At 39.8% G+C, this 22,021-nt stretch overlaps 1 protein-coding gene across 1 annotated transcript in view; it reads right to left on the reverse strand.

Annotated features, from left to right (window-relative positions):
* Positions 1 to 5,455: 5,455 nt before the first annotated feature.
* CHAT (choline O-acetyltransferase) overlaps positions 5,456 to 22,021 on the reverse strand; it is a 38,938-nt gene continuing 22,372 nt past the window's right edge. The window contains exons 9-15 of the mRNA XM_068689003.1: positions 21,651 to 21,751; positions 21,336 to 21,464; positions 20,043 to 20,165; positions 18,381 to 18,522; positions 15,159 to 15,221; positions 11,236 to 11,373; positions 5,456 to 9,498 (exon numbers count right to left, since the gene is read on the reverse strand). Coding sequence (XP_068545104.1) covers positions 9,244 to 9,498; positions 11,236 to 11,373; positions 15,159 to 15,221; positions 18,381 to 18,522; positions 20,043 to 20,165; positions 21,336 to 21,464; positions 21,651 to 21,751 — 951 coding nt within the window. The 3' untranslated portion in view covers positions 5,456 to 9,243. The remainder of the gene's footprint in view (positions 9,499 to 11,235; positions 11,374 to 15,158; positions 15,222 to 18,380; positions 18,523 to 20,042; positions 20,166 to 21,335; positions 21,465 to 21,650; positions 21,752 to 22,021) is intronic.

Genomic DNA, 22,021 nt, shown 5'->3' on the forward strand with positions numbered 1-22,021 from the left:
TTTCAGTGATCAGAAATTCAGAAATGTGTCTTAATGAGACAATTAGTCAAACCCTAAAAGCTGCACTGCAATTTAGTTGGAGTTACTACTGGAATAATTTGCTGCTGCTGCTGCTTTCTTTCTCCTGATTTAACTTTGCAATAGTCTGGATGAAAGTCACCGTAGAGAGGATTTGCAGGCTAGTTCTACTTGTTCAGTTGTTCTCAAACGGCCATGATTATCTGTGGGGCTGATAATCCCCTTACAAATGAGGGAGACTTTGAGGAGAAAGTGGTTATTTCACACACATATATATGAAAAAAAAATATCAGAATCCCTTTGTCCAAGTGGCTACTCCAGTGCCTTCAAACATCCACCTGCCTGCTAGTGCCATGGCAACTAATCACAGGTAGTGTTTGGGGAGTGGGTACCAAACCAAAAGGGCTACTTCAAATTTGTATGTATTTTTCCCTTCTATTACAAAAGCCCAATAACAGAGTCTGAGATCTCTTTATGCATTCTAATTGGTAGTGTTCAAGATGTCTGATGGAGTTTTTATTTTTGTTTTTATTTTAAACTTCATTGTCATGTTAAAAATCTTGTCCATCTCCAGTCTTTGACAATTTGGTCATAATAGTACTCTAATGCAGAGTCAGAGCAGTTACTCGCAACCCATACTTTTTTTTTTTTTTTTTTTTTAAGTTTGCTACTTCTCTCTGAGACCTGAAGCCTTCTGTTCCTCAAAGCTTGTTCGTATTTATTCAAGTTAAACAAGCTGATCTATTATGTCTTAATGTTTCCCTACAAAACTGCTGCCATTCCAACTTGGAGGTATGTCAAAAATGTTCTCAGGGTGATGTTACAGAGAGCGCTAAACACAGTAAGACCTGAAAACTTTTTTTTTTTTCTTTTTTTTTCTTTTTTTTAATTTAAAAACAGAACTGGTTAGGTCTTTTTAGAGTGTTTTTGTTGATGTTCACAGCATTTCATGCTCAGGAGATCTGGGGAGCTTAGTCTTCTGTCTGTCTCCGTAGTTATGGGGTCAGAACCCCAGTGAATGGTGAACTAACTCAGTATTGTCCAGGACAGAGCTAGAGTGGAGCAAATGATGAAAACACAATCTCCTCTCTTTGTGAATGTCTGCTCCAGAATGTGCCTTTCTCATCTGTGAAAGTGTTAATTTTATTGATCTTCTCAGTATAGTCATCTGAAAGTTTCACTTTCTAATCTTGTTACATTAGTTATAGAAAGCAAAAATGTTTGTTTTCTAGAACAGTGTGATTTTTGCTTTGCTTGATTTTAGCTATTAATACTTTTTTCTCACTTGCTAAATAATATTTTTAATACCTCTGGCATCTTTAGGATATAATTAAGAGATTGTATTTTAGTATAGCAAAGCATTTCTTTTGACAACATTTCTGTTTTGGATCAGTACTGCAGTAGAGGTACTTCAGTTATTTGTAACTACCTGCCTTCTTGCAGCTTATAGGAGTTATTGTGAGTGCTAGGATTTATTTGTCTTTGGCTTTGTAATGGTCAGATGGTCTCGCCTGAAGCCCTACTAGAAACTGCAGCTGTCTAGCACTCCTTAGCCTCAATGTATGCTGTGTTTCTCTGTTCATACGACTACATTAGAATGCAAAAACTAACCACTTTCTTTCATAAACTAAATATGGGTCAAGTTGAAAATTGTCAGAGCACTGGTGTCCTGAACATATGGCTGCTTGCAAACTGTTGGATTCACCTTGACCAGAAGTAGGTTTTAACTGAGGTTGAGGGTGTATGTAGATAAATCAGGAACAAAATAGTAGCCTCATAACCTAGTTACCAAGGGGGGAAAAAAGGGAGGAAAAAGCAGTGCTACTTTTCTGATACCTGGAATATTGGTAATGGTAACTGCAGACAGCTTTAACCCTGCCCTTATAATCATGCCAGTTTGCTTCTCTCTGTACCCTTGGGCTGTGTCTGAAGATACAACAACGTTCTCTGGAATATTTGTGGCCAAGAGAAAAGTGAAACTGGCACATTTGTGTGAGTATGTATGGATTGATCAGTAGCTATTAACTTTGAAATGACTATCTTTAACATAGGAAACTCCCTGAAAGTTAAAATAATGCAAGATGTCCAGGAATTTCATTCTTCTTTTAATTAAAATCCAACTATTTGAACTACTTGTTAGTCACAGTGCTATATGAGTTTGTGACATTCAGGGTGGTAACACATGACTGGTTCTGGAAAAGGATGTATGTTCCTGTCTGAATGACACATTAAGAGAGACAGAAGCATGAAGAGCCAACTGTATCATAAAATTTCTAATACTTTTGTGATGCAAGCAAATTGCCTGGCAGAAAAACAAGGTAAAAGAGAATGTGAACCTATAAATCAGTAAGCACTGTGAACCTATAAGTTAGTAAGCATTTAACACTGCTTTTCTGGCTTCTTCACAGAGTGGATCCAACTTGCCATCACCTCCTAAAGGAGAACAAACACAACTTAGAAAGTATATCCAAATAAGCTTATTCATATCTTACATCTGTACTCCTTGTTGTAACATCTGCGTTCCTTTGCATTCTCCCTCACAGTACTTGGACTCAGTTTGGCTCTACCCTGTTTAACTGCATAATCTGAGGTTGATTTAGTTTTGGTCTGGATTTGAAACAAGGCAAAAAGTGAGTGCAGCAGTGCAGGTGATTCAGCAGACAGTAGAATAGCATAGATCTAATACTGCAACAACAACAACAACAAAAGATTGTATTTTATTGGAATAAATTTCCAAAAGGAGCAGTATTGGAACCTCCCAGTTACTGGTCTGTTTCTTTCCTTTCAGGAATGTGAAACCAACCAAGATGTGGTGCTAAAAATACCTTTGTGCTTGGTCAGCTTTCTGCTTTCCCTTTATACCTTCAACTTCCCCAGCCCTAGAGAAGCTGTTGAGTAGTGGGAAGGGGAGGAGTGGTGGCTTTCAGCCTTTCTCTGGAAGGTGGTTGCACTGGAAATGAGAACTTGAGCCCTGAAGCTCTTTGACTCTCCTGAATCAATATATATAAATATATAAATATATGTATGCCTCTATGTGGGGCACTGCAATGGTATTATTTTTGGTTTGTTAGGGGAGAAGGAAGGGGAGCTGAATAAATAAATAAACTAAGACCCAAGCATATAAGTTTTAACTGTGGACTGAAATCTAACTGGTTTTCTTGTGATTGTGTAGTGGTGCATGCAGGAAGGCCTTGAGAGAGTGCTCTCCTAGGCATTGCCTTAACTGCTGAACTGTTCTCTCTTCTTGATTGTGCCCTTTAAAATGCCTCAAATATAAAGTAATGCAAGCTTAGAAGAGTTAATGTTGACAGAACTTGGACTGTTTATGCCTTAGGAAGTGCTTACTTCAAAATGTAAGTGCTTTCAGTGAGACACTGGGATGAATAAAACTTTGTGCTTACCAAAATCCAGGTCATTGATGTTGCAGCGAAATACAGTCTCCCCGTTTACTATGAGTTCTACAGTATTCCAGTCGGGTATCTCCTCTAGAATCAGCTGGTGCCCATCTGCCTGCAGGACAGCTGGAAAAGGGTGAAGAAGCAGTGAGCGGTATTGCATTTGCTTGCTTTGCTGTGAACTCCTGGTATATTGAAGTTCTAGTGCTTATGAGAGCAAGAAGCAAATAACAGTGTTAATGTAGCTAAGTGCTGTACAAAACTCCCTACAACTCCTGTCTGCTTTGATATCTAGCTTCTCTATTATTACATTAATGGATCTCCTTTGAATGAAGCCTCCACCCTCTGTCATTTCTAGTTCTAGCAGTAAAAGGCAAGAAATTCATTATGTACTCATATTTGCTATTAACTGGCACAGCAGCTGTAAGAAACACAATGTATTTATTTGCAAGTACCATGGAATAAGATTAAATACAAAAGAAATCTCCAGTAAACGTTAGGATGGTGCTATAGAACAGCTGGAACATTAAGTGAACAACCTTGATAACCCAATTGTTCATCGACGCATAATTCATTTCACTTCTGCTTAAAGAGTAATTCTTCAGTAAAGAGTAATTCCTCAGTACATTAAAGCCTTGAGATTTTGTGAAGCTGAGAATCAAGCCAGAAGGGACAAAACCTTCTCTCAACCTACGTATTTGTTTAGCTGAATTAGGTATGTTTTGGGTTTATTACAGTACATTGCATAGTGTTGTAAATTAATCAGAACAGGGGAAGTGAGAACTCGATGCAGTTCCAGCAGCATATAAATGCCTCATGCTTCTGCATGGGCACCCATGGATTTAAGGATTTATTTGTTTATTTGTTTGTTTATTTTATTCATCTCATCCCATGGCTTTTTGTTTGTTTGTTTTACTAGGCAGAAGCAGGTTCCTGGATACTTAACATTCATGCTCTTGCCTTTTCAGTTTTTATTGGCAATGTTCTAAGGCTGAGACCATGTTCTGACCACTGCACATGAGTTATTTTGGTCCATGTTTTATTGATAAAAGCAGATAGGAATATCACTCTCACTGTCCCAGTTCCATGGCAGTTGTGTGACTTGTCAGGGTTTCAGGGTTGGTGTTTCCTTGCTGAAAGTGGCATGGCTCAAGCACTTAACCTAACTGTATCCACCTGTGATGACAACTCCTGGCATTTCTATTTACTGAAGAAACAATAGTGAAAATGGCTGAGTGAGGAGTACAGTTCATGAAGCAGCGTGATGAGTTCCTGCTGTGCTTTTTTTTTTTTTTTTTTTTTTGTCAGCTGAGCAGAATCCCCATCAGACGATTTTCACTGCTTTCTAGGAAATTGCAGTGGCAATCTCTGGCAATTAATTCACGCTCATAATGGATGAGAGCTGGTGTCTCTGTGCTGTTAGCTGGAGATCCGTCCCTGGGGGGACAGCTCCCCACAGCACTTGTTGGTCTCACGAGGTAAGGCCTGGTCCTTCCCAGTCCCTGCCTGAGGTGGCTGGGGTGGCCTGGCAGCCCCAGCCGGGTAACCTGAGCGGAGTGCCAGCAGCAGCAGCAGTCCTGTGTGTGAACCCGGCTCCTCGTATGCTTCCAGTGCCAACCCAGTACTGGTTTGTCCGAGACTTGTTTGTCTATTGCTGTTGTATCTATGATCTAAGGCCTTTATAATCACAAAATGTGACTTGCTTTGATACTTCAGGTCACACACATACAGCGCGATTTATCTGGTAACTTTTTTTGCTAGGCAGAAATCTTTATTACGTGTCCTGTTATAGGCAGAAAACGTTAAAATGAAGGGAAAGCGTTGCGCATTCCCTAACGAACAGCATCTGGGCTGCAGCAATCCCTGCTTTCTCGAGGAATCGTTTTCAATAGCTACACCTCATTTCTCGGTGTAGCCCGTCCCGCCCCGCCCCGTCCCGCACCTCGCAGGCCCTGCAGGCGGGCGGCGCCGCTCTGTGGCAGCCCCTGGCGCCAGGCCGGGCCCTGCCGCACCCGCACCACCGCGCCTCGCGCCATGCCGCCGCCTGACGGGGCGCGCGCCGCGACCGTTGGGCGACCGTTGGGGACCGTTGGTGGTGTGTGGCACCAAGAGGCGACAAGCTGTCTTCTGGGGGCTTTTATTGGCGGCGTGAGCTGAGGGAGGGTGTCCAGCGTCTGCTCCAGGTCGCATATATACATATATGTTAATACAGGTACAGATAAATACGTTCCAATAGAGCAAGAAACATAACGGAAGCGTGATGTGCTATAAATAAGCATTTACATTTGTCATAAATCTATACTATCTTATAAAAATAAAAGTTATCACTAAAATAGTTCTCTATCTTGTAACACGTACAGCAGCAGCAGCAGTTCAGGTGCGTTGTCACAACCATGCCCCGCTCTAATCACAGACAGCAGAGGGTCTTGGACAGCACTCACAGGAGTGAGGTCGGGTTCTTGCACCCTTAAAACACCAATTTTGAAGTCAAGTTTCTTTTGGTTTTGTTCACCATGAATATAGAGGTTCACAAAAATCTGCTTTTCAATTGCTACATCCCAGTGCTGTGTGCATGTGGGAGCAGACCTATGAAGAGAATGAAACAGTTACCACCTTAAAATTATCTTGCAGAGGGTTTGTATTTCTCAGGTCCCACTAAGAGGTCTCATTAAATCATTGCCACTTGTTATATTAATGGCTTAGGCTGTCAATCAGGATTTTCAACCTTTTTAATAAGAACAATCTATTCCATTGTTTTCTGGTTGGAAATATTTTAAATGTGTCTCATTTGATTTCCACAAGTACATGTGCACAGAATGTATTTTAAAACTTAAGAAGAGAACTTAATTTGTATAATACAACTACTGTTAAATAAGCTCCTGTTTCCTGAAATCCTTGGTAGGTGGATCTGCAGCATGGGATGATATCATACAGGTGTAGGGGATTCTGGTAACTGAGAAGCAGCACGGTCCCCTATGAAGTTCCTCCTGGCAAACTGAGGATAAGTTTGTAATGCCCTGTGCTGTGAATTTTATCCATCTTTAAGTTATTCAAGACTCTCCAGTTTAAACAAACCAGGAACCGAGTCTGAAATTTCTTAAATGGAGTAAGGTACTTTGCAGATGCTACAGTTAGCATGAGTAATGACTGAGGTTAAACACATACATAAATGGAGGGATTAAGTTTGTTGAAGCTATTCAGGTATTCAGGCAGATCACTAAGTATCTGAGGTACAAGGATAGAATGCTTAGCTAAATTAATAGGAAGCGTGGGTAGTCACTGGTTTCGTTCTCAAGTAAGAATAAGATGTCAGCATTTTCCACCACCAGTATTTTCTGATGTCAAAAAATCCAAAACACTTGTTATAGTAGCTACAGACAAAGTGCTCTTAACAATATATAGGTATAAAATTTCAGTAGTTGGAGTTTCTGCCTGAATTATCAGTAATTGCGTGCTGAGCTACTGTTAATTGTGTCTGAGCTACTGTTAAAATCCCAGACAAAAAAAAAGTAAAATGCAAACACAGGTAATGTTTGCAAATAAATATTTACACCTATCAAACTACGAATACAAAATGAAATGATATATTTCATTAGAATTAAATTAATAAATAATCAAATATCAATTTCAGCATTTTATACACTTAAAGTATGGTCATAATTTCAAACAGTTATATAACAAAAATCTTGAGATTGTAGTGCTACATTTATGTTAAAAGAGCAGAATGCCTTTGCAGTGACATGAGACAGCAAAATTACTGGGAATGTTTCAAAGTAATTTTTGTAATTATAGCATGGAAACAATTTCAAGTCATAACTTGAACAGTATACCCATTAAGTGAACATTCAGTTTGACTAACTGTTTGACTAACACTTTTTAGAAATTATTATTATTTTTTAGAGGGACATTTTAGGGGGACATTTTAACTTTGGGGCAGCTTTTACAACATAGTATTATTTACATAATTTAAAAATAAATTCTGTCTTTGGTTTGAACCACACTCATGGAGTAATAAAACATACATATTTTTAAAACAACACATTAATTAAAAAATAAAAAAATAAATAAAAAGAGCCCAGCCCTCAATCACTGTAAATCAACACAGTTGATTTGCTCACACATAGCTGACTTGCTCCAATTGATTATTAGGCTCGCTGTGCTTTCCTATGAGGGCTTGTGGATTGCAAACTATTTAATTGGATGTATGCAACTTGAAAGAGGCAGTAAAATAAGCATGGGCATAAGTACTCTACTGAGTCAGTATCTAGAGTTCTTAGACAGAAACATATCTGTGCTTCTAGTTTATTGTAATAAATCCATTCCCTTGCTTTTAGGCCTATGAGTGCTTAAGCACAAGATTCAGTCTACAAAGGAAGAAAAAAAGGTCTCCGCTTCTCCACATGCAAGTCCCTGTGCAGACTTCTGAGTGTGCTCCAGTGTGCCTAACAAAAGATCAGCGCTGGATTCAGCTAGTAAGTGTCTTTAGTCTGTCACCAAGTTATATTCTAACAATTACGACTGAACAGTGCTAAGCAAGGCGACATACATGTATTTCAGCTTGAGAGAAGTTATCTGAAAATACCAGTCCTTGGAAGGATTTGTAGGGAGTTAAGGAGATAATGAGAAAAAAATCAGGATTATATGCATAGAAAAGGTGGAAATTACCAGGTACTATATTATTTTTGCAACTGAATTTACTGTATGTTGCAGAATATGATACCATATATCTGATATTAAAAAAATATAAAGTATAAATCCCTCCCAGGCAGGATAATGCAAAGCTGATATGAGTACCACTGCTCTTAAACTGGTATTTATTGTTCTGTCTTGGGGACTTCCTCGTCTTGCAAGTTTGCCTCTTCATTCTAGTTATTTATTGCTGTTTGATTTTCTGTGGTTGCATACAGCTGTCCTGATAGTCACAGGGACAGAATTCATTCCTGTGCAAACAAAACAGGTTTTAAGCAGAATTGAATTGCACTTATGCTTTGTGCTTTGCCTCTTTGTTAGATTGGATTTTGCTCACTGGCAGAAAGAAATAATTAAGTCAATTCATTATGGACAAAATTCTTCCAGTTCTCTTTGATGGACCTTATCTCAAATATGCTGCTTTCAGGATGGGCCTGTGCTTGAGGCCATTGCAAACCAGAATAAAGGCAAAACTACTTGTGCAGCATTTTTGGATTGGGGGAACATGCAGATACTGTTCTAATTTTCTTATAATCCGTTGTTGTTTGTAGAAATACATGGTTACCACTATTAAAAATTATCTGCTTTTATAATGTTGGAAATAGGATAGTGGTATTAAATACTCTTCATGCAAATTTCATGACTTAATGACAACAGCTTATTATTTACAATGTTATGCTCAATATACCTAGTAGGGGAAACTACTGTTTTGTTTTTTTCTTCTGTTTTCTTTGCATGCAAACCTTTCAGGAAGACATGAAAATGATTTAGAACTACTTGCAGGGGATATTAATTAATTGGTGTGCTGTAGTATTTTACTCATGTCATAGACAAACTTAATTTTTTTTAGATGATAAAGTGGCATAAATCAATTATGGTTAGAAATAGTAGTACAATACAGGCACATATTACTGCCTCCTTCATTTCAGCCAGTGAGACCAAACCTTTTTGCTGACTCTCAAGCATGAAATGGAAGATTTCATATTTATAGGGCTTTAAATGTTGGCAACAATGTAAAACACATGGCATTGTTCTACACTGAAATATTACTAGTACTATCTTGCCTTTGAACAACTATGTCATTGTTTCTTCATAGGGTGGATTTAGCAAAATAATTCCCACAGCCTCTTAGGGTTTGTGGTCACTGCAACCGTCTGGCTTCTTCTTTTTTAGCAAGTGGCTTTGCCGCAGTAGAGTTGTATTTGCTGCACAGGTCTCTGATTTCTAGGAGACTTTCTTCCACAGCTTTTGCCAGCATGTCTGAGGAGGTTTCTTTGCAGTCTTTAAAGCTTGAAATGCAGAATAATATATGCTCTGGCTGAGGGTTATAACATGCCCCGTAGCCGTTGGGCACCACAGGCCCATAGCAGCAGAACATTTCCATAGTAGTTGGAACCTGGGTACAGGGAGAAGGTAAGGAGTGATTTCTGATTAATCAAGACACCTGAAATCAGCTGGTTAAGAATGAGGAAAAAGATAAACAAATTCTACTAATGCGCAAAATGTGAAGAATACCCTTTGTAGAGTATGAGTTCCTTCAGAAGTCTAGACCTGGAGCTGATATGTGGAAAGTAAAAGCTGAACCCGGTATAGAATGGGGCTGCTCTGTTTGTTTTCCAAGGTCTTAGAGCTGGTATCATTTGAAGGGGATATAATGCATTTCTGACTTGATACAGATATTTAACATATATAAGCTTTGTTCCTGACAGATAAGGAACTTTTAAGGCTGTATGTAATTTTGATACGTTCTCATGATGCATAAGACTTCTCTAAGGTTTGTAATTTCTTAAGGTTATCTTAAGGTTATGTTAACCTTCTAGTGTGAAGAGCGTAATCAATTATAGAAAGTAGTATCATCCATTTCTATATCAGCTTATATTCTAATAATAATTTATATTCTAATCCTAGTATTCATTAATTGTGATGCTGTGTAAAAGCGTATTTTAATGCACCTGGGTGCTATATTTCCATTACACCTCAGTTTAATCCTAGCATAATACAGGAATGAAACACTTTCTCCTGGAGAAAATAAAAGATGTGTTAGAAATCTGTGCTTCAGACTTTGTGCACATGGGCCTTCAGAAATGACATTTGGCTTTTTAATGGTGTAGAACAAGCCATTAGTCCTGCTAATAGAGCCATAGAATTGTCAGATAAATTTGCTGCGCAACAGCCGAGGGCCATAAAGCTATTCAGAAACACTCTTTGCTCATGGATAGTTTCTTGGAGAATTTATGTAGTAGGGTGTTGGTTACATTCACTCATGTCTCAAGCCTACAAACATTATGACAAGATCAAATTACTTATTAAGGCTTTATGCTGTAGCATGATATTATAAGTCTTTTTTGTTGCATAGTTCCAATCCATGCTGCTGGGTTAGTGTTTCAGAAAATGAATTCCTGCAGAAATTTCTTCTTTCATTAGGACTGCTACTACATGCAATGAAACATTTAATTTTTAGGCTGTATGCAACAAAGGATGTTTCCTTATTCAGAATATTAAATGTAGGAAATGTTCGCTCTTAGAGTATCTTAGTATAGTTGCACAGAACTGTAAATCCGCAACTGTCTAAAATGTCTGTAAATCTAAGAAGCATGTCTGCATGGATTGCAGTCTTACACTGAATAACTGAAGGCTCTTGAAGATTTCTAACGCAGCTACTTTTAAGAGTAAAATTTCCCCATGCCTTTTAGATTTTCTTTCTCAGAGCGGCAGCCTGCCTGGCTTGTGGCTGTACAAGTCACAGGAACAGAACTCCTGCTAGAGCTGGCACCTCAGGGGAAGAAGGAAAAGAAAGGAAACAGGAAGATACATAGTATGGGAAGTGAGGAAACACCGAGCCCTTGTACAAATTTTACTGAATTTGTATGTGTGCATTTCCAGAATTTCTGGGAAGGGCTTTGTGATGCTGTTGGGGAACTGATAACTTCAGCCAATAGATACTGTGCTGATTTTGAAGAGCAAGACAAAACTGGATTAAAAATTTTGCAGATTTCTTGATGGTACTAGCATTTATTTGTTTATTTATTTATTTATTAATTAATCTATCATTCCCACTGTGAGATACAGGGTCTGGCAGAACACAGATTAATTAGCCCTTGGTTAGCAAGACCAATGGATAGGAAAAACTCACCTGGCTGGTTGAAAGGATGAATCGATTGCTTGTCAAATACGTCTCATCTGTAAATATCTCTGGCAGTTCCTTGAAGTGTTCTCGTGCCGCCTCTCTCAGGCCTAGTAGATGATTGTCTATTGCCATCCCAGTAATAGCCTGTGTACAACATGACAGACACCAGCAGTTAACTGAGTACGCAGGTGCTTTGCTGGTTGCTGCTGCCTTGCTTTCTGCTCAGAGCTGATGAACTTGCCTTGAGTGTTGTAATGCCAGTAATGCACAGATATTGCTTAGAGTGTGTGCTTTGCTGATGGTCAGTAACTAGATGTCCATATGGTGCTTTGAAAATGTAAAAATTAGGAAGGAGATGGTCTGGAGATGTGTTCTGTGCTGATGTTATCTGGAGTTCTAGGTGCACATAATTTCTCAAACAAATATTCTCTGTGAATATCACAGAGTGGGCTTTCAGAGCTGCTGAAGGGAGCAGAAAAGAAAGGAAGCTTCAAAACACTTCCAAATAAGAACAAATTAATCTTTTGTTGCCTTACTACCTGGGTCTCACTCTGGCAGGTCTGTCATTGCATATAAGCTAGATCCAAAGATCTAGTAGATGTCTACTACCAGATTTACTAGGGATCACAGAACAACTTAATTTGGAAGGGACCTCTGGAAGTCTTCCTGATTCCACTACATCTCAGTGCAGAGCCCATATAAAAGTTAGATCCAGTTTGAAGTGTAGAATGGATAGATCTCCCGTTCTATCACAGATCTGCTAGTGTTCCCCACCACTTGAGAAGACTAGGATTAGGGGTGCAGATGTCTTCTCTGTTTCATTCACTGCCCCAATTCCCATTTTCATTGCAGAGCTGGATTATCTCAGGGGCAGCCCTTACTTTAGCCCTCCCTCTAATGAGGCAATTGAAAACAGCAAGTGTAGGAAGCATAGGGACATGCTGGTGTCCAGCTGTTGGGAACTAACTAGTGCCAACCCTGCAGTGAGTCTGTCCCCTGTGGGTTTACTGTCCAGCTATCTCCCGCTGTAGACTTCAGGAATTTAATTAGCTTTAAGATCTTTCCCTGCTAGCAAATGTGATTGAAGATGGCTAATGGGATCAAAAGTCAGTAGACAGAGTGGGCAGACAGTACAGTTACAGGAGCTTTGTTGCTTTAGGAAACCAAGTCAAAATGTTGGCATCTGAAGAAGAGTGCTGGGCTGATCCAACCAGGCAGGAATTGCCTCAGATGATCCTTCAGTCTGGGCTGACCCTTGCTGGAGAGGGCACAGTTTGTAAGGACTGAGCTGTGGCTCATTCCTGGATAGCAGGCTGAAGTCATGTAGGAAGGAAATGTAGAACAAGGGAAACAAGCAGCCAGAGAGAGCAGGTAGGATTTAATAAAAATAAAAATAATAAAAAAACAAGCTAGTTTTCCTCTTAAGGGGAGAATTAAAAATAAATAAATAAAAGGCACAAGCTTGGTTTTCCTCTTGAGAGGAGAATCATTTTAACCACTAATGAGTGCCTGAAGCAAGGGGCTGTGAGTGCATAATCTTGTTTGGCTTATTAAGGAGTAGGCACCCATTGGGAAGGGGGACATTTGTTCATCAGCGCAGATGGAGCAAGGATGCTGCAAAAGGTAGCATGCATCAGGGTAGTGTTTATGTTGTTTTTTCCCATAGAGGGAAACTGACTTGATAATCAAAGGAAATATTTTGCTATCGCACAAGATTTATAAGGCTGTTAGCAATGACATTTTTGCAACATAGATCAATGTCATGTCTGAAGAGAGGCCGAGACAGGCTAACGAAATAAACTGTGAGTCAATGCATAGGAAAAAACTGTGCTAAATTGAATTTTAGAGCTCCACATTTAAGATAGCAATGCTACTAGTAAGCCCTAACAAGGGGAAATAAAATCATTAAATTGCTTTTTGTTTTATGAAGTAGACTTTTTTGTTTTTCTTAGGAGCTATTACATTTCAGTCTGTTACACCCGATTTAGTCAGACCATGGAAGTCTTGCCCCTAGTTTAAATGCACATCAATTAAATCTGCTATTCTGACAAAGAAAGGGGGACTTGGTGAGAAGAAATACCTAAAGGCCTTTTAAAATGTAAAGATAAGTTAATTTTCCTATGGTGATTTTAGTATTTTCCCATGAGCTATACTTGAGGGTGAATTTTATAACATTTTCTTGAACAGAAATTACTTGGAGGGAAGGTTTTATAGAACATATATATATAGGTGTGTATATATATATATATTTAAAGAGATGTCGTACAGAAACTCCATTGGTTGTGACCTAGTAGATCTGCAGCATGTGTTCATTGTGTGATTTCTCTGAGATGGTTCGGGTGAGATAGTTACTTGTCTCTGCTTTAGAGATGTTGTTGCGTCTTAGCTTCAAGAAGGCAGGGTCTTGGCATTTTACTTGAAACACAAAACTGCTTTCCTTCCCTGGTTCTTTTGTTTCACAGTCCTAGGAACAAATCCTGCCTCAAAGCAACACTTCACCTCTCCAGTGCCCTGGGTATACCTCTGAAACCACCCCTGGACGTGAATGATTTCTTGAATATTACGAGTAGTTAAACAGCAATCAGCACTGTGGGTTTGTTAGGCAATGGTCTGAGGCAAAACCACGGGTAGCAAATTCACTTAACATAGCTGGTTATTAACATGTATTAATTTCATGAGTGGTTTGACAAAGTTGTTTGTAGAGGAAATCTGTGCTTTGTCCTGGCACAGTGGGAGGTGGAGCATTACTCAGGCTGAATGGTCTCATTTGTAATCAGCAGAAAATGAGTTGTATTTGATACCATTCAGCGCAAAAATCAGTTTAGTGTCTCTTCCTTTTGTTAGACACTGCATTTAGGTCTTTAAAAGACTTACTGTAATTGTTTCCTCATTGTTAATGACACTTTTTATAAATTACACTTTGTCCAGTATACTGGACAATCTGAGGAGCTTCATTCTCAGCTGCTGACCACTGACTCAGTCAAAATTACTGCTTTTGTCTGCTGAGGACCAGGTCCCAGATAAGGACCTCTCACCTCTAGGGAAGAGGAACATAAGAAAATGAACAACTGGTCTGTTCTGAAGAGAAAAAAACAAACATTTCTGAATATGTTAGTTGCCAAGAGCTTGTATGTAATGTTATAGCTTATGGATATGAAAGCCTGTAAATTTGGGGGATCTGGATTTTGCAATTGGAGTTCTATTTTGTCTGTGTGTTACTCTGCAGTGAAATCAATTGCTTTTAAGCCTTGCTTACTTTTTGCTGCTTCATCTTAGAATACCTCATTTCCACTTTTTTTGGCTATCTGCATGGCTAATATTTCATGAGGGTCACAAGAAGCACAGAATAAAGGCTTATTTCATCTGGTTAGTGTTCTGCATTGCAAACCTTTCAATACTTTTTTCAACAAACAAAACAAAAAGGAAAACAAAAAACAATACCACAGTAAAACAAAACAAAAAACCTGTTGTTATATTTTGATTGCAAACTCTTTAAAGTGAAGGCCATTTTTGAATTGTTAACTTGTACAGCACAAAGCTTAGTGGAATCCTAATTCATGTCTGGGACTCCTAATTATGACATTGATACAAATTACAAATGTTTAAAAGATGCACGTTCCCCACGCATACAATGAATACAGAGGATCATGCTCCATGACAGTTCAAGATGAGTGAGGTGGTCAAGAGCAGTGGTCTTGCCATTGATGTTTTTTGCAGAATTCTGTTATTTTGCTTTCCAGGAAGTGAGTTTAGGTGAATATGGCTATTTGGAGGGTTTTTGGGTCATCAGAAACTTTTGTGTGACACAGTGGATAATTTTAAGGTTTAGAGATATGTACATTTTGTGATGCTTAGTTAATGATTGTATCTTCAGACTTTTGGTGAAAAAACAACTAGTTCTTACTCAGACAAAACAGTATTTTACTTACCAGAATAGTGTAATTAGTCTGAGCTGCAATTGCATCCTTAAATCTCTGCATCTTCTCAGAACCCTGTTGGGGGAATTGAAATATCTCTCTTATTGCTTAAACTCTTAAAGAAATCACGTTGTCCAGCAATTAACTGGCAACCAAACAACAGGCACTCTCAAAATGTCCTTTGTTCCTTGCTCAGGTGTAAGTACTCCTTATAACTGAAAAGTCATGGGGATTCAGTGTCCTGCTCAGTAACCATGCCTGGCTGTGCAAGGGTTGAACAGGCTCATTGGTGGTGGTTTGTTTGAGGTCAAGGAAAGATCTGCAGCTCCTTTCCACGGATTTTGGGTGTGTAGGTTATTACTAATTGAACCACTCCATCTGAAGTAGTAAAATAATTGCTGAGTATAATTCAGTGTTTTCAAAACAGCCAGGCATCTTCTCCAGCATGGTTCATCTGGCCAATGACATTGATATTAATGAAAACTATTACTGATATTTTACTAGCTGGTCCAAAAAAAAAATAATAAATTACTCCCCTGTGTGAAAGGGCATCGAGAATTTTTCAAGGCTGTTCTACCCTGCACAGATGCCTTGGATTTCAAATAACAAGCTAGTAAATTTTGGATCCTGTCAAATGTACATTGAATCAGATGCTGCAACTTTGGGAGACCCTGAAACAGGCAGAAATGACTGGGCCCCCAGATGAACAGGGAGCCTTCAGCTCCTATGGACGATGAATGATCTTTTGAACAAAGAAATCATTTTAGAAACAATTCAAGGCCACCATCAGGGACCTTCGAAGTTAGAGTCTATTTTTTTCATAGGGCTAGACTCAGGCCTTAGTTCCCTTATAGAGATTAAATTACCACATGCAGTCTTTAAATCTGATTAATTTACAGCTATTCAAGCAATCTCTGCAGTGTCAGATGCTGTTTTTTTTTTTTACAGCAAGTGTCAAATGCATGAGATATTTCTCCTTCTAGAGAATCAATCTGACTTGATCAATCTTTGGTGACTGTTCAAGCTATGATTTGACAATCATTTTTATTAGCATCATATAGGAAATTGTTTTTAATTTGATTTGGATTAATGGCTATTAACAAACTATATTTTGGGGAGTCCAAGGATACTTGAACCAAGTGGTGCATCTCTTTGTCCAAAAAAAATTAAAAATGAATCCATTCAAATCCAGAAGCAATTTGCAGGTCTAAAGAAGTCACCTTGGAATACAGTTAAGTGAATTTTGTTTTTCATGAATCTGTGATTGCAATATACACATATTATTATTATGTATATAGTTATATATTATATATATTGCTGTACATATATGTAGTTTTGGATAGAGAGATGTTCAAATCACAACAAAGATTTCTGTATTATATAAGTTACTGGGAAAGAACAATTACAAATCAGTTTCTATGTCCTTTGAATCTCTCAGTGGACAAGAAGCCAGAAGAATGATCGCTGGATTGGTTTGCATTATGCTTGCACATTTCTCAGGGAGAATTAAACCATTATTCTCCCTGTTTGGTACTGCCAAGGCATGCAACATGAAAATTCAGGGGGTGAGACTGAGCTCACTCTGGACTTGCATGGCATTCTTCTGCTTGTTTGTGTGAAGCAATACAATTTAGAACACTGTTAAAAGTGGGCACAGTCTTAGATTTGGGTAGTAAAACAGTGAGAAATGCCAAAGCTTTGGGAAAACTGCAGAAGTCAGTAAGTCATGGGCCAAGGAAGTTGGAAAGAGATTATTGGAGGGAACAAGAAGGATCTGGCAGAGCAGTGTACCAGGAGCAGGCTGGCCCCTCCTCGGAGTGCTGCTGGCCAGCAGGTACCTGTGTTGGGGCTGAGCCTATGCTGAGTACCTGACTGGGGGGGGGGGGGGGGGGGAAGCGTGCAAAGGTGACAGCAGCTTCTAATGAAATACCATTATGAGCTGTGTTGTGGGCAGTCAGATGGGACATGAGTAGCAAATAACATAAGCCTTCTCTTGTCTTCTGCACAGTAGTCACTGTAATGTGTGGTGGCATGGTCATGATCTGTCCTGAATTAGCCACTCAGCATAGGAAATTACCTCTGCTTACCTTTGAGTTATTGCTTTAACATGGAACTTATTCAAATGTTCATCATGAGCTAAATCCTGGACATGGTAACCAGAAAGAGATTGAAAAAGCCATGGAGGAACAATAACTATTTCTCTGGATAATTTTTTCCTCACCCTCTGGGGTATTAGGGCTTGGTTTACAACGGTTCGTTAATTTACATTTAGTCTGCAGCCTGGCATTACTTCTAGCGATGCTATGTTTGATGCTACCCAACAGCAATGTGAGTTGATGCTACTAGATCGGGTTTGCTCTGCAAAATTATTTATACTGTGGCAGCATGTTGCATCTAAACAGCAGCCTGGAAATTCCCTGTACAGCATCAGAGTGCAGTGGGTGGAAGTGGCACACAGCGAGATGCTGAGGGAGGCTCTGCAGGGACGACAGGAGGGACAGGGGCACGGAGCTGTTCATGCAGCTACAGTCTCAGCTCTGTCAGCCAAAACTCTTTGCATGCCCAGCTAATATGCAGAGTACTCATGCTTCTGGCAGACAGATGGTGGTGGCTCAAAGAAAGGTAACAATTGTTCTTTTTGCAGAATGATGTCAGGACAGTTTGGAGCATTTTTTTTCATTAGCCTGATGAAGCTTTTTCATCATGGAAGTTCAGTCCCCTTGGAGAGCCCAGAAAGCTAACGCTATGTGGCAGAAATACAGCTTTAAAACCCAAAAGATCAGCCAAAACATATCCACTGAAATTCAAGCATGTGAATTATGTCACTTTGCGCACTGCGATCTGCTGCAGAGCTGCCTACTGCAGGGGGCCAGCCAGGCGTTCCCCCTGGCACGGCAGTATAATGAATGATCCCAGAACTTTCCATGTTCAGCCTAGATCTCTCTAGAATTGGATCTGATGATAGCACATTCAGAAGGCAATATTAAGTCTAAAATCAGATGTTTTGTTTCTTTCAATGTCTTATCTATTGAATCCTTTATATGCTTAAGTTAAAAATAAAAAAATAAAAATTTAGCATAACTGTTGGTTTGCACCAAGAGCAAAATCTGTGAGGCCAGTTACTCAGTGCTATGCCTTTAAGTTCTCAGTTAACAAAGTGAGTTACTGGGGATCGTGAATGTATATTTGCATAGGGTTTTGCCAGGGAAGGCAGAAGGAGACAGACCAACATACCGATAGAGCTGGCTTGTCATCAATCATTGCTTTAACAAAAGCAAATGCTTCCGAGGTGGCAGACCTAATATTGTCAACTCTGCCCTCATCAAATCGGCGTATGGAAGCGCTTTCATAGGTAGGGACAAGTCTCCTGTGGCATCTGAGAGAATGAAGTAAGAAAAACAAAGACTAGTTATTTCCAAGGCATCGTAAGGACTAAAGGAAATATAGGCTTGATACACTTTACTGTTACAGCCATGATTTTATTTTTTGCATGTAGTATTCATCCTAATGCTGATAGAATTCAATAAGAAACTTAAAAAAGATCAATGCTCACTCAACTCTAATATGAGGAGCTTCATGCAGCAGTTTACATTTTAGTTATGTATTGCCAGTAAAAAATGACTTGCTGTGTAAAAACAAGGCTAGTAAAACTAAAATCTACTGAAAGATCTCAAGGAATGTTTTATTTGTACTGCATCGTAAAATAATTGTGTAATTAATCATTTACTTATAGGAATGAAATATGTTTTATTTAAAACAAGGAAAAATGAACTCTGAGTGTCAATAAAAAACAGAAAATTAATAGGAGAAAAGCATGCTTTTTGAGACCGAGCTGGAATGAAAACCCACATTGCAAATAGAACAGAGCACAGATTGTTATTTAATTTGGACCCAGGACTATAGCTACTGTTCCTTGCTTCAGAGTGTGCCTTATCTACTTCCAGTAGAATCAGGGGTCTCAGTTATGATGTAGCTGTCCCTGAGGCTGTGGGGCTTTTTTGCATATTTAAATTATTGCTCAGATCCAGATGAAAGTCTTGGACCAGGTCATTGTTGGAGCTTGGTCAATGGAATACGCAAAATGGATGTTTAACAGATTTTTATGGAGTACACAAAATGTGTTAGGCATCTGTTCATTTTGGCTAGGTAAAGACCACTTCAGGATTTAATTTGACATGATAAAGAATTATTCGTGTAATAGGCTGTTCTGCAGGAAACCAGGAAACCATGCAACCGATCTGTAGCCTGGAGCATTAGCTGTTCTGACAATGTATAAAGCAGCTTTTAACTTTGATAATACCATGGAAATTAGAGGATATTACTAAATCTTGGGATGCCTGTGAAGGCAATAGCAGAAGTTACTGTCCTGTATAGGAACTCTGATCTGAAATCCTGCAGTAGTGTTTTTCCCTGTGGGCAATTTACCCCGCTGCATATGTTGGGGGGACTTGTATGCAGGGAGCTATGGGTTATTGCCATGGTTCCTCCCAGGCTACCCTCAGTGGCAAGGAAGTGTTTCTGGGACTCCATAGCAGCTCCTGCTGCCACGGGTGGTAGGACTTTCTGCCACTCCCTGCCACATGCCTCACCCTCTTCTCTGTGCCAAGCCCAGGACAGCTGTGGGGAGGGCAGTGGCTGGGAATGGCGTCTGGAGGAGACAGGGATGGGAAGGCACAGCAAGGAGTGGGAAAGGCAGCGAGGGAAAGGAACGCTGTGTCCCAGAGCTGGGCAGCAACTTCTATTCTGCCTGACTTACCCTTGTTAGGTTAAATCATTCATTTCCATGCAGGGGGCATTTTTTTAGGGTGTTGGGAAAAACTGGACCCTCTCTATAAACAACCAATTGTGAATTCTCCTCTCCTGCTACCTTGTTCATCTGGTTTGAGTTAACCTTACCTGTAAAATGCCAGCTGAAGTGCTACTTGAATGTAGGCATCTGGGCTAATCTTTTGTTTCTTAATAAACTCCTTTCCATAGCTTTCAAACTTGTAGGCGATAAAGTCCAGATTTTTCACCATCCTGGAAAACAAGTAGAGGCAGTTACCACAGGGGGGGGGGGATGCAGGAATCTCACATTCCATTTCAGACTAAATAAAACCCAGAGAAATGTTCCTGCCTGGACCCCCAGAGGTGAGGGGGCTTCTGCTGTTTGGACAGTCCTGGCCCTTGGTGACTTCTTCCTAGTCAGTGACTTCTATTCGTACTGATCCTAGGCTGGGCTTGTCATCTGCGGCCTCAAAGTGAGCTGTGGTACTCAGGGTCATCTGCGTAACATCCCTCTCCCCCCCGTTGTTTTTTTTTTTTTTTTTAAACCTAGTGTTTCCACTCCTGAAGCCTAAGTCAGGGCCTCCTTTGTTCAGGACGAATTTCTTTAAGATTTACAAGTGTGAGAAATGGGTCAATTAAAAACCTGATGGAGGCTATGAGCTCCTCATAAGTTTCAATTTAGAGGACTACTACCTTTATTTAAAAACAAAAAGGAATTACTCTGCATTCTGAATGTTTGCATACTTTCCTGTATGCTTCTAGCCACTTTGAGGTCTTGTCCAATGCACTGGACATACAGCCGATCATATCATTGTGTTAATTCTGTACAGAGAGTTCATGTCAGCACTCAGGCCTGTGATCTAAATAATTTGAAGAAAATCTCTTTGTCCTCCCACCCCCTCAAATCATGCAAATCTTTTACAGTCTGGAAACACAATCAGAAGAATTAACCTTTGTAGGAGCAACATGGATGTAAACAAATAAAATTCCTGAATTCAAATTGTTTATTCAAACCAGTTGTAGTCTACTGTCCCATATACTTATCCCCCTTGCCCTGTCCTCTGCTTTAGTAAGGTCAAACCCATAAAATGTACCCATAAAAATAGAGGTCCTGTACCATTTGCATCCTGTGCAGACAAGACTTTTTTTTTTTTTTTTTAAACCAGTGGTGGTTACTTTTCCTAGTATTTAAGTGAGAGGACAACATTGGCGCTGCAATTCCTGAACACCATGAAGTAGCCCCAGCCCAATAGGGTACCATCCCGCTAAGAGATGCTAGGTATGCCCGTGCTTAGCTGTGTTTGGGAAGAGGAGGAGTAGGAGGGCAGGAGGGGCCCTCTGTGGGAAAATCCATCCCTGCTCACACTGTGCTGGGTAGCTCCCAGCTTGCAGTCATTGAAAAAAGTGAGGATTATGTGCTACCTTTGGAGTTTTTCTGCTGATGATGCCAAGTGTGCCTGAATTTCAGGGGAACATTTCCATCTTAGTCTCCGTGGAGCAGGAAGCTCGCTTACTGAATCAGCTCGGACTAATTTCTTGGAGCTTTCTTTCCTGTTAGTATGTGAGAGAAAAGTCATTAAGCTCACAGTGAGAGTCTATTCGTCAAACACGGCTTTTTTAGCAGGTGAGTGACTAGTTTCCAGCAGCTGAACAGGGCTTAGTGGCCCTGTGCACCAGGGGAAATTTGCCACTGGCAGAAGCTTCCTGGGGTAGTAGCTGCACTGAGAGGGGACTCACATGTGCTTGAGCAGGTGTTCAGTGCACTGCACCAGTACGATGCCATCGAAAGGGGAATGTTCACACACGGTACCGCAGACTCCGTCTCTTCCTACCACAAACTAAGTAAAGGAGAGAACAAGTGCAAAATGTGTAGTGAATAAATCATAGGTTACTCACGATGGCAATCTAAAAAGTGATGTTGTCATTGCTCGCTTCAAGGACTTCCTTGACTTAAAGATCAGTGGGACACTTACAGACTTATCATGGGAGACTTTCTTGTCCTGTGAAAGTCTTTACATTTGATCCCTTTCATGCTGCTGTTTTGGACTGAGGCCAATGAGAATGTAAACTTTGGTAAATTCCCATTGTAATCTGGACATTGGATTTAG

Source organism: Anas acuta, chromosome 7 (assembly GCF_963932015.1).
Source record: "Anas acuta chromosome 7, bAnaAcu1.1, whole genome shotgun sequence".
Lineage (NCBI taxonomy): Eukaryota > Metazoa > Chordata > Aves > Anseriformes > Anatidae > Anas > Anas acuta.